Source organism: Ochotona princeps, chromosome 17 (assembly GCF_030435755.1).
Source record: "Ochotona princeps isolate mOchPri1 chromosome 17, mOchPri1.hap1, whole genome shotgun sequence".
NCBI lineage: Eukaryota > Metazoa > Chordata > Mammalia > Lagomorpha > Ochotonidae > Ochotona > Ochotona princeps.
In genome coordinates this window covers 50,842,081-50,859,509 of record NC_080848.1, presented here as the reverse complement: position 1 = coordinate 50,859,509, position 17,429 = coordinate 50,842,081, and the positions used below count along the sequence as shown (strand labels likewise).

General features: G+C 42.8%; 1 protein-coding gene across 1 annotated transcript in view; it reads left to right on the top strand.

Annotated features, from left to right (window-relative positions):
• Positions 1 to 17,429, top strand: part of SHISA6 (shisa family member 6) — a 275,610-nt gene that overhangs the window by 120,326 nt on the left and 137,855 nt on the right. The window contains exon 3 of the mRNA XM_058675928.1: positions 7,446 to 7,541. Coding sequence (XP_058531911.1) covers positions 7,446 to 7,541 — 96 coding nt within the window. The remainder of the gene's footprint in view (positions 1 to 7,445; positions 7,542 to 17,429) is intronic.

Sequence of the window (17,429 nt, the reverse complement as noted above, 5' to 3'; positions counted from 1 at the left end):
TATTTCATCCTGACAGCACACTTTCATTGCCCTGTTTGCACAGCAGATTGCCCAAGGCAGCTCCTGTGTCATTTAACTTTAATTCCGTCAATAAACATGATCTGCTAAATGTTAAAAAATGCATACTCTAATTTACCAATCTTTTCTTAATGAATGTTTGGATTTGTGTACTGCTTGAAAATTACAAATAAATATACAGTCATGGTTTTAGAAATTCTGTAATTTTCCTTTCTGGTAAACAGATTTCATCATCAGGTGGGGTTTCATTTTTTCACCCCCCCACTCCCACCAATGGTGTATTGTGGGTATTTTAGTCCTTGAGTTTTTGAAGCTGGAAACTATCACCTTCATTCTTTTCCATGATACAGTTTTGTAGGTATAGGGATTCCTCCCCCCTTTCTCTCCTTTTCTCCCTTCCCATTTCCCCCTCCTGCCATTTCCCCCATATTATCACAACAGCATAGTCCTTTAGTAAGAGTGACAAGTTTAACACTCTGCTCTTTAAGTGCATCGTGGCATTGTAGGTATAGACAAAGGTAGAAAATCTAGAATCACAAGTTGTCAAGAACTATCTGTTTCACTGGGAGTCCCTTTATTTGGGATAGAGATGACTGCTGAAGCATATCGTCAGTTCCCATTCTATTGCCTTTTTTCTTGACTAATAATTTGCCAGTGAATGAAATCCTCAAGCAACCGTTAAACTTAACTAAAAACAGCTGATCAGTGTATCAGTCCAACTATCCATTAACTCACCTATCCATCCATCCATTTGCTTACCTGCCCACTTATACATCCACATATCTATCCATCCAGTCAACTACCCACCATTTTATCCCCCAGCCACCCATCTATCTATGTATCAATCTGGCTAGCTATCAAAACTATATATAAATAAAAGCAAATTATCAATCATGTCTCCAGCAACCCTAGCTCAGAAAATAGAACACAGAAACACTTTCCATACCATTTCTGATATATCGTCCTTGTTACCTGTAGAAGTATCTGTTATCTTGAAAATTTGTATTTATCATTTTGGTGAATTCTTCATATTTATATAACACTCCGTAGATATACATGCTTACACAAATCAGAGTACTGTATTATATTTTAAATGCTCTAGATACAGTGCTTTCCTATTTCTCTTTTACTTGTTCAACATTATCTGTGTGGATGCTTACAGCTCTAATTCATTCCACTTCATTACATTTCATTCGTGCTACTGTACAGGATTGTATTGTATGAGCCCTCCACTATTTATCATTCTTCTCTGAGTAGGAATGTTTGGCACAGGAGAGTTGCATTGGGGGATGCTTGTGACTGTCTTTTTATGCACACCAGGGAGCCTCAAATAGTATGCACAGATTTCAAAACTTCTCATGCCAAAATAAATACGTTTTAATTTTATTTTTCCATAAACTTTCTGAAACGCCCCCAAGTTGTCTGAGGAATTGTCTAGGATGTACACCTACAGGCAGAATAGTAAGTTCCATGGTGGATCAATGTTCTTACCAGAGCTCCTTCCAAAGCAATTGCACCAGTTAGTACTCCCACCAGAAGGTTACTAGAGGTCTTGTTCTCATTGTTCCATCTCAGTAGTCCTAAGCCTTTAAAGTTTTGCCAGTCTCCTGGCTGTGAAATGACACCTAATTGTGGCTGAATTTGAATTTACTTTATTACTTGTGAGATTGAATACTACTTCATGTATGTTAGCCTTTCAGGGTTCCTCTTCTGCGAGTTGTGTAGTTTTTTATTTTTAAACAGAGTTGTTTTCTTTCCTATGAACTTGAGACTACTTATGCATATTAATGCAAACACATGTTGTAGTCTTTGTGTTTTGTTGCTTTTGATATATCACAACTTAAAATTTTTCACCGTTTCCAGTAAGTCTCATTCAAGAATGCATTCCTACTGAGGTCATTAGTATATTCTCAAATATTCTTAGTTTTTAAGGCTTGTTTTTGTATGTAGATTCTCAATCTCTCTTAACTTGGTTCCTGTGGATGTGTTTTTGTGTTTCATTATAGGTGCTTGTGTGTGTCCCAAGTGTTCTGCTCTATTTGGCAAAAAGCCAGTACTGTGTTTCTGTTTTCCTTTATTTTCATTATTAGTGGGTTTGGAAGTATAGGATTGAAATTAAAGCCATTTGTAAACCAAAATATTAGTAACATTACCAGCACTTGCAAGTAGTAGTGTTCTAAGTGCTATGTAATATGAGGCATGTGTGTATGTGGTGGGGGATACAAACTCATCCAATCTCCTCAACAACCCTACCAGAGGGGAAGCCATTATGGTTTCCCTTTTGCATTTGAGGAATCAGACATGCACAGAGCTTTGAATCTTGTCAGGAAGTTTCCAGATAGTATGTGCTAATATACTTCTCTACCTCTACAAGAATAAAACTCACTAAATTCTTTGAGCAGGTGCATCACTAAATGTGTTTCATGTTTTATGAAGTTGACTTGAGTTTTTACCATTATTTTGTTAATATGAAGGGTTGCAGAGAGAGAGAGAGAGAGAGAGAGAGAGAGAGAATGAACTTTCCATCCATTAGCTCACTTCTCAAATGCCCTCAACAGTTAGAGCTGGGCCAGGCTGACACCAAGGCCTGGGGTCTCAATCCCACACGGTGCTAAGAACCCAACAGTGTGAGCCATCACCTACCTGCTGGTTTTGCTGGTTTTGCTGAGACCTGAATGCAGGCACTTCTACATGGGATGAAGGCATCCCAAGCAGAATCTTAATCACTAAGCAGAATACTCTTCCCTTATTTTGCTTTTTAAATGGTACTTCACCATGGTATATCTGTGTATTAATTCCTTCTAATATGTAGTCTGATACTTGAATCTTTCTTCAGAATTAGAATCTGAAGTCTTTCATCCATTCAAAAACAAACAAAAAAACTATTAAGTTTTAATGATTATGTCTAAATTATCCCCTCTGTCTCTCCTTTGAGTGTTATTTTAAAGAAACAGTAACACCATGTGAACCTCCATGTCTCATCTTTTCTCCTGTGGTATACATCTCTTTGTCCTGGTCCTCTGGACTTGTCTTATTTGACTCAGGCTTCAACCAGTTCCCTTCTCCCTCCTATCTGTTGCTCAGCTTTGTAATCCCAGGCAAGCAGTCCTTATCAGCTTGCTTCTTTCTCATGGCCACTGATCTCACTTCACAGATGCAAAATTTCACTAAGTCTCATAAGATACCACTACATGGATATTACCCCCATTCTTTTCTCTTCACTATCTTACAGCCAATCTCTTTTGCAGAGCAACCTCCGCTCTAGCTTCCTTAGCAAAGCTGGTAGCATTGCACAGCACCAGGAACCCCACCTGGGACCTTTCTTTGTTCTAGTCTGCTTAATTAAATGGCGTGTTGACCCTTTTGGTACCACCAACACATAACTTTGGGAATCCAGACTTTTAACACACAGATCTTTAGAGGATATCCAACCTCTAAGCCAATAGTAATCTATACAACTATCTAACCTATTAAATCAAGAATTCTGGGGCTGGAGACCAGTTCATATTCTGTGTCATGTAGGAGAGTCTGCTTCACACTCAAGGTTGGAGACCACAGTTCAAACAAAAGCTGAAACTGTTACCACTCTTTCCCCACCTCCACCTCATGAGCAGCTTCCATCAAAGTGTCCTCAGAGAGATGTTTGCCAAACAAAAAGGCTCCTTGGAGAGTTCAGTGCTCATTGATTCTGAAAGACTCCTTGCATTGGTTTTCCCGTAGTTTTTCATTTCATTTAACTCAACGTTTTCCAAACTGATTGGACTACAGAATCCAAACTTCTAGAAAATGTTCTTGGCCTTGCCTCATTACCCCTCAGAATCTTGTCTTTCCTCTCCCATTCACAACCTCACTGCTTCAAGCTCAGCTTCTGTGACCTTAGGTATTGTCCCATAGAGGTCTGTAATGCCCGGGCTTGAGTCTCAGGAAAGACCCACACCTGCATTCATTCAGGGCACACAGTCTGAAAATTGAAGGCAGCTACACCTGTTTGGAATCCAGGCTCTATCATTGACTGGCTGTGAACTTGGGAAGGTTCTTGCCATTTTCCACAGGGCTCCTGCAGAGATCAAATGAAGTCACGTGTACATGATGGAATGTGCATGCTGTTTAGTCAGATGACCTTAAGATGCTAGCTCCGGCTCAGTCATCTTCCAGTTTCAGCCCTTTGGCCTGACTTTTAACATCAGCAGAATGGGAAAATGGGAATAATGACCAATCTACCATATGATATGAAAATTTTAAGCAAATGGCCTAAGTGAAAGATCATTGTCAAATGTTGAATGTTATAAAATGTTATTTACAAGTGTGTAAAGAAAAAAGAGCCATATCTGCAGGTGTTCTGGCCCTCTGGTTGACACATGGTCAAAGATCCAGCAATGTCAGTTGCATTCCAAACAAGCATAGCCCCAGAGTACTAGAGCAGCTCTTGGTCCACAGGGAGCTTGTTCTAGCTGACAATTAAGAATGATGTGTAAGTCTCATTGCCCCTGTTTTATGTTCCATCTTCCTCTGTATTGATTTGTTTATCAAAATTTTTATTTATAGGAAGCACAAAAATACAGCAGCCCACATTCTGCCGGATGCATTCCAGGTTTTGAATTAATGAAGCTTGAATGTATGCAGGTTCTCAATCGTCACTATCTTTCCTTAATCTCCTGTTCTTGAGTGCAGTGTTTTGGGCTTGCAAGAAGATGTTTTAAGAAAGAAAGTGTTTTAGGAAAAGGATCCTGGCCCTCCCTTTCACCTTCTTCTCACCATCTGAAGACACACTGTTATGCAGCAGCTATCCTAGAGTCTGGGTTGTGGAGCTGCCCGTCACATGGCTGGGGAGATGGGCATAAGCCTTTTAGTTCAGCTCTAATAATTCTGTACAACTCTGGGCTGTGGCCACGGCAACTTAAGGCAGGAGTGTTCCTTGTGGCAAGCTGGGTGCCCTGAGGAGTAAGGAACTGACTGCACAGTAGCAGGCATGAGGGAAACAGTGGTAAGAGCCTCCTGCTCCTGACATGCGCGGACAGAGTGTGGTCTCTGGACCCGCAGCCTCAGCACCACCAGGAGACTTGAACCAAAGGGCAGATTCCTGAACCCTGTCCTGGAACTGCAGAATCAGAAATGCCAGGAGTGAGGCCCAGCAGTGTGCTTTATTTAAGTAGGTTCAGGTTTGAGATCTGGAATAATAAGGGAGAAAACTAGAGGGTCAGACTTGACTCTAGAAAAGTGGCAAAGACTGAGATGTAGACAGCGGGTGGTGCCAGGCTCCTCAGAGCATCCCAGCAAAAGCTCTCTGAACACACATGAGCAGATGGGATTCCGTTTCTCCACGTGTGCTAGAGCTAGAGCTTCTGGTTCCCAACGGTATGTTGAAATTGCCCAGATGGCTCTTTACAAACACCCTGCTCAAGCCTGGACCCTGTCCGACCAAATTAGAATCTCCAGAATTGGATCTAGGCACCCGGGTTTTTAAAATCTCCCAGAGATGGGGGGGGTCCCATGTTGTGGCAGGGTGGATTAGGCTTGCAATGCCCATAGCTGTTCCACTTCCCACCCAGCTCCCTGCTCATGTGCCTGGGAAAGCAACAGATTTCTTAAATACCTGTATATCTGCAGGTACAGATGGAGTTCTGGGCTCCTGGTCTCACCTTCACCTGAAACGGTCTATTGTGGCCATTTGAGAGTGAACCAATCGATGAAAGATCTCTCTTTCTATCTCTCCCTGTCTGTCACTCTACCTTTCAAATAGATAATTTTTTAAAAAGCTTTCAGATGATGCTGGCACATCCCCAGGACTGAGAGCCACCAACTCCAGGGAATTTCAGTAAGAGAAAGTATGGTTTTAGTTCTCTGCATTTATTGTGAAGTTTTCCATTGCCTGTTCATTTTAGAAAAAAATAGATATTTGTTACAGAGAAAAAAAAACTGTTGGAAAAGCGGACTCAAAGGGAGAAGAGAAATAATAGTCCTGTTCTAACTACCCGAAGGCAGTTGTCAATATCATGGTGTGTTTACTTCCATCTTAGTTACTAATTTTTGCTATGCACCAGTTTGAATGCTTACAGCCCTGTGCTCATACTTAATATACCATTGACTGTCCAGTTCTAAATTTAGCAGTATACCTCCAGTCATTCACTTATTGTTATAATTTCTGATACATTCTTGCAGCAATATCATTAAAAACTGGTTTCACCTTTTCTCATAGAGTAGCTCGTGGAGTCCTTCCTTTCTCTACCTTGGCTGTAATTCAAGTGCATTGTGAAATCCGACCTTAAATATTGGAACTGGGTCATTAGCACCTTTCTCTTTGAACTCCCTCTCCCAGTTTAAGTGTACCTTCAGTCTCTCTGTCACCCCAAACGCATGGTAGCTGTTTGTACCATGCTGATGAGGTGACAGATCTTATTGCAGGATGATGAGAAACACACACACACACACACACACACACACACACGGCTGTTTTCCTGACGCTTCCTAATCACCATTCTACTTGTCTGCCTCAGCTGTTGGCAGATTTCTGGGCAGTTACAAGGCTGTGGTCTGAGATTGGGATGTGATTCATAAACACACACAGGCCTGCAGTGGTTCCCATGAGACCCATTCCTATGTGTCTCTTCAAAGAAAACAAACAATGCAAGAGGGGGGAAAAGGGAGAGTGCGATAAAAGAGAAAGTGGGGGAACGAATACAGAGAGAGTGCCCAACTCAGGGTGGTTTAACTCAGGATGCGTCGCCTTTATGAGGGAACAGACTGTGATTGGAATTGTGAGTGTGGATCTCTGGGCTTGGCGATTTATAGCAAGAGCCTCTCTCAGCACACTGGACCGGCAATAGCCGGCACACCTGCCTCTCAGCCCATGACCATGCCTGTAAACAGGTGATTCTCTGCCACATTGCTGAGCAATGGGTGTTGGGTATGTGAGGAGCAATCGGTGTATTTTCAACTTCAAGATATATATTTTTTCAACTTCTGATGGGTTTGTTGGGAATTAACTTCCCATAAGTCAGCAGGTGTTGTGATGGTCTGGAGAGCATTATGCTGAGTCAGAAATGCCACGATCAAGCTGTATATCCCCTCCTGGCCCCTTCCTGTGTTCAATGTGATGTTCCCAGGATTTTGTTCTCTGTTGTATAATAACATATATATATATATATATATATGCACATACATATATATGTGCTGACCTATATATATATGCACATGTATATGCATATATATGTATATTTGTAATATTTGGAAATATACAGTATATATAGTAATAAACACTATATATATGTTACATATATATATATATTTTTCTCAACTACCACTACCTTCTGACCAAGTTGCTGGTTTGAACATTTGCACACCACTGTTATTGGGAGAGATGGAGCCGCAATTGTCTGCTGTCTGGGTGTCATGGATGCGTCAGATAATTGTGCCCCATCTTCTTGCAGGGCATTATGGGAAGGATGCTTACCGAAGTGGAGGACCAGATCTCCATAACTTCATCTCATCTGGATTTGTCACATTAGGAAGAGGACACACGAAGGGTACAGTGGAAACCATTTTTTACTAACAAAATCAGAGGTTGCCTAGGGAACACTGATGTGAAAGTGAAGATGGTGTGCAGGCCAGAGGCTTACCCGGGACAGGAGTAAGCAGGGTAGTGCCGTGCCAGCTTGTCCTGGTGACACACGTGGCTTCTGACAGGAGTGACCAGGAGGTCACAGGTATGACTTTAGGGGTGATGATACACTGCCAAGAGACATCCATTTGCCTTGTCCATATCAAGGGAGCAGGACACAAAGCCAGTGGCTCCCTGTGGGGAAGAGACCACAGGCAGTGTGGCGGGAGACTTTCACCAATGGATGTGGCTGCCTTGGCAAAGTGTGTCTTCGCTTCCTGGCTCTGATCCCTTGTTCCTTTCAAAAGTCACACTTTGTAATCTGATGTCCATGTTCTAGGCCATGGGTCCCTCAGCTGGCCAGCATGCATGTGAAAGGGGCAGCTTCTAAGTGTGTCTGTGAGTGCTCCAGTGTGTGGACCCCCAGGGGGAGGTTATGCAGACCTTCGAGCTGCAAGATGCGAGCTGACCTAGTGTGTCTGCCAAGCCGCTTTACAACCTAGCTGACAGCTTGCAGAGCATCTGTGCAGGGAGGTGTGGCGTCCTCCTCGATACTGTCTTTTGTTTAAACAGAGTTCTACTAGTGTTGTGAGCATTCTGTCACGTCAAGAGTAACTGGATCCCTAACTCCTCTGTCATTATCCTAATACCTGTGTGCTGTTCCAGACCAAATGTGATTCCTATTGTTAGGATGGAATTTCCCTGTCTCCTTTGAAATATGTGTCTGTTTCAAGTGTGAGTGAACAAGGAACCTTGCAATATTTTCTGACATTCCATGCACCTACTTTTTTTTTAAAAACTCTCTATGTGATGTCTGTTCATTCTATATAGAAAAAAAATAATCTGTATTTGTATCTGTATTTTCTGTTGTTGTCTACTTGTGTCTAAATAAAGTTTATTGAGGATACAGGTGGCATTTGTGGCTACTAAGAGTTTGCAGCATCAAATCGGGACCAGAAGGGGAAATGGGAAGGTGATGATCCTCATCAAAATGTCTCAACTCAAACCTGGGATGACGGATCTCCGTCCACTTCATGATAGCTGCCCATCACTGTGAAGGAAATTACTCTAAAACTTTGCACCTTCAAATACTAATGAACATGGAACATCTCACATAGATTCTGCAGGTTGGAGATCTGGGTGTTTTTATCGTGGCTTTTCTCAAGAAATTATGATCACGATGTCAGGTAGGGCTGTGTGATCCAAGAACATGATTGGAACTAAGGATCTGCTTCTCACCATGAGCTACCTGAGAGTCATGGTATGATAGATGGGTGTCTGCAGAGTGGATAAGAAAGACAAAGACACAAGGCAGCACATCTTTTGCCACCAAGCCTGTTGTTTGCACAATATCATTTTGTTTCTGTAACACCCCACAGGTCCCAGAAGTCAGTGCTATTCAAGATGAGAGAACACAACAAAGGGACATGAATATCAGGAGGAAAATATTATGGGGTGCCATTTTAGAGGTTGGCTACCATACCGCTCCAACCCATGGAGGGGAGCTACAAGTCTGGATCTTGCAAACATGAAACAACAGCTTGTAGCAAAGTTTCCCAGCTGCTCCCTGCTCCTTGTAGGTGCTCCACTCCCTAAACAGCATACATTTTAACCGATAAAACTCTTGATATATATTATCTGTTGTGTGACTTGGGGTTCAAGCATTCTTTCAAGAATTATTTATGGGGCTTTCTATGTGCTAGCTTAATATTCAAAAGTAAATCAAATAGAATTCTTCCAGATGGAGCACCCATTCCTTTGGAGGAGACAAACAGTACATTTTTTTTTACTATATGTATAGGTCAAAGTGCAAGGTGAATTATAGTAAGAAGTTAAGCATGTTAGGGAAGGCCTCTTGGATCCAGTGAGGGTGGAGCAGATGTCTGTATTCCAGATAAATGTAACCAGAAAATCTAGAAATAAGCATTCCTATAGTGTCAAGAAATAGGAAGGAGGGTGCTGTGTGAGAGGCAAGACAGGAGAGAACAAAAGTAGAAGGACAGAGGACCAAAACTGTGAGAGAGCCAGCTCATACACCTGCCAGATGGTGCACACATAAATGTTTTCAGATGAACTCAACATCCATCATAGTCACCTAAAGGTGATTCTCTGTCCCCATCTGTCCTTTTGATCACTGTCTCCTGGACTGTCCAGGAGAGCCTACCCAGCCCATGCGTGTGGGACATTACTGTGTCTGCCAGATCTTATCTCCCTGTCCTGTTCTGGTGGTATCGCCCACAGCTGCATTACTCGTCCTCCCCCTGCATCTCCCTTACCAGGCCTCCCTCTTCATACTTTTTTTTTCTATCAGGACCTCTGGCACCTCCTTTTTCCACTTGTCTATGTTTTCCTCTTTAGATAATAACTGAAGGATCATGAACAAAGAGACTGGGCTTCAGGACGAACAGGACATTGGGAATGGCCTTTTCATACTTGCGACTCCTGGAGTCCCCGGGCCACTTGGATCTCTGTAAGGATCAAGCTTCATTTGCTCTTCATTCACAGTAAACTTAGTTCCACTCTGTGTGGTGCTTATGAGAAAATTAGCCCGATAGTCACACCCTGAGAAAGGGAATCTCTTAATTGTCTAACATGAGAACATTCTTCAGTGTGTGTGGCTGATTTTCTTCCTTTTCTTTCTCTATTCTTTGCTTTAATTGTGGTCGCTCATTTTTGAACCTCTTTTCTTATAATTTTATTCTTTTACAGTATTTGCCTTCAGTGTTTCAGTGGCATCTGGCTATTGTGTAAGTAGCAAACTTTGATCCTGGGGATTGAATGGGTAGCAGACACCTGTTTTGGAACATAGCTTCTTTGTCCTATTGGTTCTCATCCATGATTTCAATGGGTGTCTCTAGTTAGACTCTGATTAGTCCAGACCAAGCATTGATGGCTTCCTGCTTTGCACGGCATTTGATTGGTCACTGGAAGCCTGGTGGACACCAGTCCTGACTGTCATTTCCATAGACCCCAGAAGCATCGGGGAGGAAAAAGTACATACAACTTCAGCAAGGGATCCTGTAGCTTAAGGGAGCTGGGGAAGAGGATGCACATCTTTCTGAACTTTGGTAACACAATCCATGGGTGCGTGAGTAATGAACACTTCTCAGGGGATGTCTACAACAGATGGATATTTGATGTTAGTTGGGTAGAGAAGGTGAGATTTTAGAATAAATGGAATTCTTACATGGAGGTTTAATACCTACCCAAGCCCTGTACTGTATCTTTCTGCTGAGAGATTCCACCTTCTAACCTACGGGGGTCACAACATCTTTGACCAGCTGCCCAGGCGGCACAGCTTTGGTGTCCACAGCACTGGAATTGGTTTAGTAGCTCCTCTTTATTTCTAACTGAATAGCATGCTCTTGCCTTGTTGGGAGCATCCTTACATTTCCTCCCACTGTCTCCTTCTTCCGAGAACATACTGTTGTGTGTCTCTGGTGCTAGGATTTCCTTGGATGCCCTGTTTGTTCATCCCAAAGGCAAAGAGAAGTCAAGACTAAGAAAGACACGGATCTGAGTGATCATGCGTTTAGATCAAGTTCTCTTTGAAGCCTTTTCTCTGTTAGACAGATTGACTCAGTTCCCCATACAGCAACCCAGAGCAGTGTTTAGGAAAGCCAGTGGTCCACTTGGACCCCCACAATGCAGTCTAAATAAGAACGCTTCTTCTAGCCAAGCAGTTGCAATCTTCTGGTGCCTTACAAACACTACCTTATTTTTACCTTTATAAGACAGATCTTGTTTTATTTTTTATTTTTTAAATATTTTATTTATTTTACTTGAAGGAGTTACATAGAGAGAAGGACAGACAAAAAGAGATAGATAGAGATATTTTCCATCCTCTGATTTATTCCCCAAATGGTTGCAGTAGCTGAGCCCATCCTAAACCAGGAGCCAGGAGCTTCTTCCAGGTCTCCCATGTAGGTGCAGAGTCCCAAGGACTTGAGCCATTCCCCTCTACCTTCCCAGGCCATAAGCAGGAGCTGGATCAGAGGTGGAGTATCCAAGACTCAACCTGGCACCCATATAGGATGCCACTGCCACAAACGGAGGATTAGCATGCAACACTATCTATATAGCCCCTTGATAGTCTTATTTTACAGGTCAACAACAAAAACCCAGTGCGGCTGGAATAACTAGCCTAAGCCAACAGCAGGCAGTCTGGTTTAATTCTAAATCTAGGTCTCATTCTAAAAACAATGCCCTTGATCATCGTGCTATCCTGAAGTGCGTGAAGAGGAACAGGGTACAGGAGTTGTGGTCCAAGAGGAACCACACAGGGTGCACATGCAGTAAACCGTAGCTCTTCTTATCAGAAGCAGCATATTGTAAGACAAAAAATGATGAACCATGCTTTAGACCAGTACCACCAAGTAAGTAGGATCTGCCTTTCCATAAGAGAAGTTCAGATGTTTTCATGGTTGTCTAAATGAACAATACTACAAAAAAACCCTATGGTACCCAGAAATTGAGGCTGATTGTGTTTGGAGTTTGGTAAACAACAACAACAGAAGTATGGAGGGCATTTAGCTCAGCAGTTGAGATGCCTAGAGAGATGTGCACTCACTTCAGAGTTCCAGAATTCGAGACCTAGCTCTGCTTCTGATCCAGCTGCCTCCGTCATATGCATCCTAGAAGACAGCAGATGATGGCTCAGCTACTTGGGTCCCTGCCAGCCATGACGGAAAACAAAGTACAGTTCCTGGTTCCTGGCATTAGCCTGGCCCAGACCTCGCTGTTGCCATGGTTTGAGAGGATTAAACTGGCAGATAGAAGATCTTTCTCTATGTAGTCTCTATCTGCCTTTCAGATAAAATGGAAATTAATACAATCTTAAAAATATTTTTATAAGCCAGAGAGCTCTTTCCAGAAGCTTAGCTATTTCAAAATTGTGAATTCCAGTGCCCTCCACTAGTGCTTCCTTGGCTACACCAGGCCTGAGTAAGGAATTCTTCCAGGCAGCTGTGGCAAACGTGCGTGAGGTAGCTGAAGCTGCAGAGTGAAATGTGTGTGCCTGGTCCCTGTAGGTGCGATGCTGGTTATTGCCTCCCCTTTTCTGGCTCCCCTGGTTTTTCTCATCCTTCCTCTGTTCTTTCTCCCTAGTAGCAGCCAAATAGAGGCGAGAGGCTGGGAGAGAGGGACAGAGGGAGAGAGGGAGAGATAGATAGAGAGAGAGAGATCCTGAAACCTTTGCTAAAAGGTAGGAGCTACGAAGTGACTGCTCCATTGTAGCAGGCAGACGTTATTGCCCATTTACCCATTCATTCATCCATTCAGTCACATGTACTGAGTACTGGGTTTATGCCAGACATGCCTCCAGGCACTGGGAATACAGCAGATTGACACGCCAGTAAGGGAATACAGAAATACATAAGGAGGGAAGAAAAGTTATGAGTAAGTCCAATAGGCTAATGAGATATGAAGGAACACAAGACAAAGAAGTGGAGTACGGCACACTGCACTTTTAGCAAGAGCATCCAGAAGGCATTTGGGCAGAGACTGAAGAATCTGATGAGGGAACAGCACCACACAGTACCTGCTTGACTGGAGTGTGGAAGAGCAGGGAGGCTGGACAGCAGAGGCCAGGGCATAAACAGCTAGAGCCCAAGTCAGAGAGGAGCAAGGCCTTGACCACCCTGGGCCTTGGGAGGCAGTGAGGATCCCACTTCCACACAGGCAAGATGGATAGAGGAATATTTGGGGGCTGAGCCATCAGGAAGATGCAAGTTTGTGGGAAGAACATGTTCTCCTATGCCCACAGAGCTTAGTGGGTGATTGTGAGTTCAGTCTGGTTTCCTAGTGTCAAAGCTGATTAAAGATCCAGTTTGGGAATATTGAGTTCAGGGAGAAATCCAGGATGGGGATATAAGCATGAATGTTTTCAGTGTGATCGTTCTTCAATACATTCATAGGAAAATGAGGCTGTTTTTTGGTGAAAAAAATTTGAAATTCCTGCATAGTTTTTTTTAAAACAAAATGCACTTGCTATAAGCTTTCTAAAGATTTTCCCATCTGATGTACATTTTGCAGGATAATAAACTTACTTTTAACTCCATTTTCCATAAACTTAAAACAAATCTCAATTTGTTTTAATCATGTTTGTAAAATTTGCTGTTTAAAAATTCCACAATGCAGGTGTACAAATTAGAGTAATATATAATTATATATTATAATTAATAATATATAAAACTATACACACACACACACATACACACACATATATATATATATATATATATATATATATATATATATATATATATGATTTTTTAACATATGTACATTGTGGAATGTCCAATCAGGGTACCTGTCTCTTCAAGCATTTAACATGTGTTTCTAGTGAAAACATCAGAATCGGATCTGGCTATTTGAACAGAGAAATACATAGCACGTTAACATTGACCTATAGCCAGGGGAACTCAGTGAGTGGGGAGGGAGTTGGGGAGGAGATAAGGGAAATCCCAGGGCATATGAAACTGTATCATAAAATGATGATAATAATAAGTGAAAAAAAAAAAAAGGCCAAAGATCCTTTTAAAACCTTGGTCTCTCCTTTCAAGAGGCATCCCATCTCCTGGTTCCCTCCTGGGGGTGCTTTATCCTTTCTTGTTTTCCTATTGACATGGTCACTTTGCAGATAAAACTTCTTTCTCTGCAAAAAAAAAAATGACCTATAGCCATCCCACTGCTCAGTAGAGCCACTTAATGTCTTATTCGTATCTAGTTCTAACTTAGTATCTATGATTCAACCTTTTCTCACCTCCGCCTCCTCCTCCTCCTTCCCTCCCCAGCCTCTGGTAACCACTGTTCCACTCCATGAACACTGTTTAACACCATCATAGGTAGATGTTCTCTGAAGCTTGGAGACTGGAAGAGATTGCTTTAGGGATTGATGATCACCACCTGAAAGGACTTTTGGGATGCCCCCATATGGGGTGCACGAGGCTGGAGTTTGCACTCATCACAAATGGACAAATACAGTAGTAAGAACATCCAAGGGTGTGTGATGCTTTGGAAATCAAATAGAATAATAATAATAATAAAAAGTTCATTGCTTCCAGTGGAAGAATCATGGGTTCTTCCAAGCTGTGGGAGAGGTGACTGCTGGACGTGGCGAATTTGGTCACAGCAGGCTTTGAAACTCCCGCCTGAGATTCCTTGACTGACATCAAGTTGGCCATTTTGCTGGCTTTGATTCCATTGCCTGCTTCAATGCACACATAACTTTTGCTTGTACTCCTCTCACTGATGTGTGACCTCAGACCCTGAAGAATCTGGGCAGGTAGCAGAGCTGGCCACTTCTAGCCAAGTACCCAGAAACTGTCATTTGGACAGAATGAAAGGATTCACTCAGGATCTTTCTGATGAACCTGGAAATATCCTCCAGGGAAGCAGTTCCATGTACTCTGACCTTGCTTTCCCCTTCCAAGGAAAGCTGCCCAACATCTGCTGAGGTGTATGAGAGATGTTTTCAGGCTAGATTGTCTTGCCTGGGCTTTTCCCGCACCCTCACTAGAGGTGATCAGTTGTCCCTGTTTGTCTGACTCTGAAGGCTTTCCTAGAGAGACAGAAGTTTCAATGCTAAAATAGGGATAATCCCAACCTAACAGGGATAGTCAGTCACAGAAAATCCCAAGTCAGAGTTGGTGACTTTGCTCCCATCTTACTGAGCCATGGTCAATTATATATGCACAACTGTTGACTGCACCTGCAACTACGCATCCTAACCTTCCCTTATGACTTTGAATGGGCATTCCTGCTGCATAATCAACTTTCCATTCTTCACTGGTCCCTTCCTATCAGCATGAAGACATACCACAATCTTTCTGTCTTGAAAACAGACAAACAAATTTTTCCTTACTGCATATTCTCTTCCGGTGACTGCCCTCCTGCATAATACTGCTCGCCAGTATTGTCTGTACCTGTAGTCTCCTGCCACTCCTTTTCAGAGGCTTATTTTACAATCAGCTAGCCTTTTCTGGAATGTAATGTTTCCAACATTGCCCAAAACAGAGGGGGACAGTGTAGAGACTCTGCTGTTCCCTTCTCTGTTTTCCCAGATTCTGTGGAAGCACCTCCCAAGTATCTTCCATTCTTCCTTACACCCAATGCACAGAAGTGCTGCCCCACCACACCCAAGCCTGCTGTGACCAAATTCGCCACATCCAGTAGTCACCTCTCCCACAGTTTGGAAGAGCCCATGGTTCTTCCACTGGAAAAAATGAACTTTTTTTATTATTATTCTGTTTGATTTCCAAAGCATCACATACCCTTGGATGTTCTTACTACTGTATTTGTCCATTTGTGATGAGTCTCCTTTGCAACCTCCAGCCTCGTGCACCCCCTGAGATCACTTTCATCTCTCCCATGAGCCATTAGTCTATATGCTGCCATGGCCTCCTGGGACACAAAGTTTGAAACCAGATCTTCCATTTTAGAAAGAAAATAATGGACCCTAGTGTGTAGGTTTCCAAAGAGTCACAAGTTGCCACCCCCATCACAAGATTTGAGCAAGAACCCTCTGACCCTGTGTGGATGGTGGCAAGGTGAGCCTTGAGCCACCTGACTAAAGGATTCAGCTCAGATGTTCTGCTAGGCTGGGGAGCCAAGGGAGTGAGTGGGTTTGCTTATATCAAGGTGTTGGAAGCCTAGCCTCCAGATAAGACTTGGAGCTCAGAGACATCTGATCTCCATGGCAACAGTGAGCTGGGAAACAGCAATAAGGAAGACAGGCCAGGCCTGGCTTGCTTGAGAATGACCTCGGTGAAGCCTGGACCACTTGGGGGTGTTCTTCCCTGTACTTTTACAAAGGTGAGAGTGGGCGGGGAGAAGTTGGGCAGAACAGGGAAGAGTGCTTGGGAGTGTGGGCACCCAAGTTCTAAGCCATCTGTTGGTCATTGTGATCTGCACATGAGGAACAGACCCATGTGTGTATTCTGGGACTGTTAGCTCTTGAAGAACAGCAGAATACTGGAAACCATCATCCCCCAAGGATGCAGTTTGGTCTGGTGGCATCTGTCCATCACACCCAGGCTGTCCCTCTGTCTCACCTTTAGGAACAATTTGCGGCATCCGTGGGATTTCCATATTTTGTTCAAACTGAGTCAACCTCACATGGTGGTGGTTTAAGTGGCAAAAACAGATTTTATCCAAAGCAACATTGGGCCTACAAAATAAGTCAGCTTTTCATCATGAAAACAGGGTACCCCAGGCAACTAGCTTTGTGAAGAGACAAAGTTTATTCAACCTAGAATGTTGAAAGGATTAGGTAGGCTGGTCCCATTAGTACGTACTGTGATGAAGGCATTCCTTTTTCTTGAGTTTCAGAAAGACATGGAGCATCATGTAGCAAGGAGAGCTCATGTCGATGTCTGTGTCTCTGTGATTTCCTACAGAGTGATGAGGATTTCATCATGTGAACTCCAACCTCTAAAACCTAATACAATCTAATCATCTCCCAGAGATCCCACCTTGACACATCATATCAGGATTAGGGTTTATCCTTTCTAATAGCATTAGTGCAAGGTGTGGGGGGACAAAATATTTAGCAAATGGGCATTTCACATCTCAAGTCATACCCACATCATAGCATTGCTCATTTGTTCAGTACAACTACTGTTCAAACAAAACAGAGATACATAAAGCTACACGGAACCCACTACAATACCTTTTGGGAGTTTCTAGTTGGATACCTCTGTGAGGTCAGTGGTTTTGCTTCCAGAAACAATGTCACAAAATGAGCTCTCTCTTGTAGGTCCCATTAACAAGAATACCTGTGGCTCTTCAAGATGCAATGATTATGATCAATCTG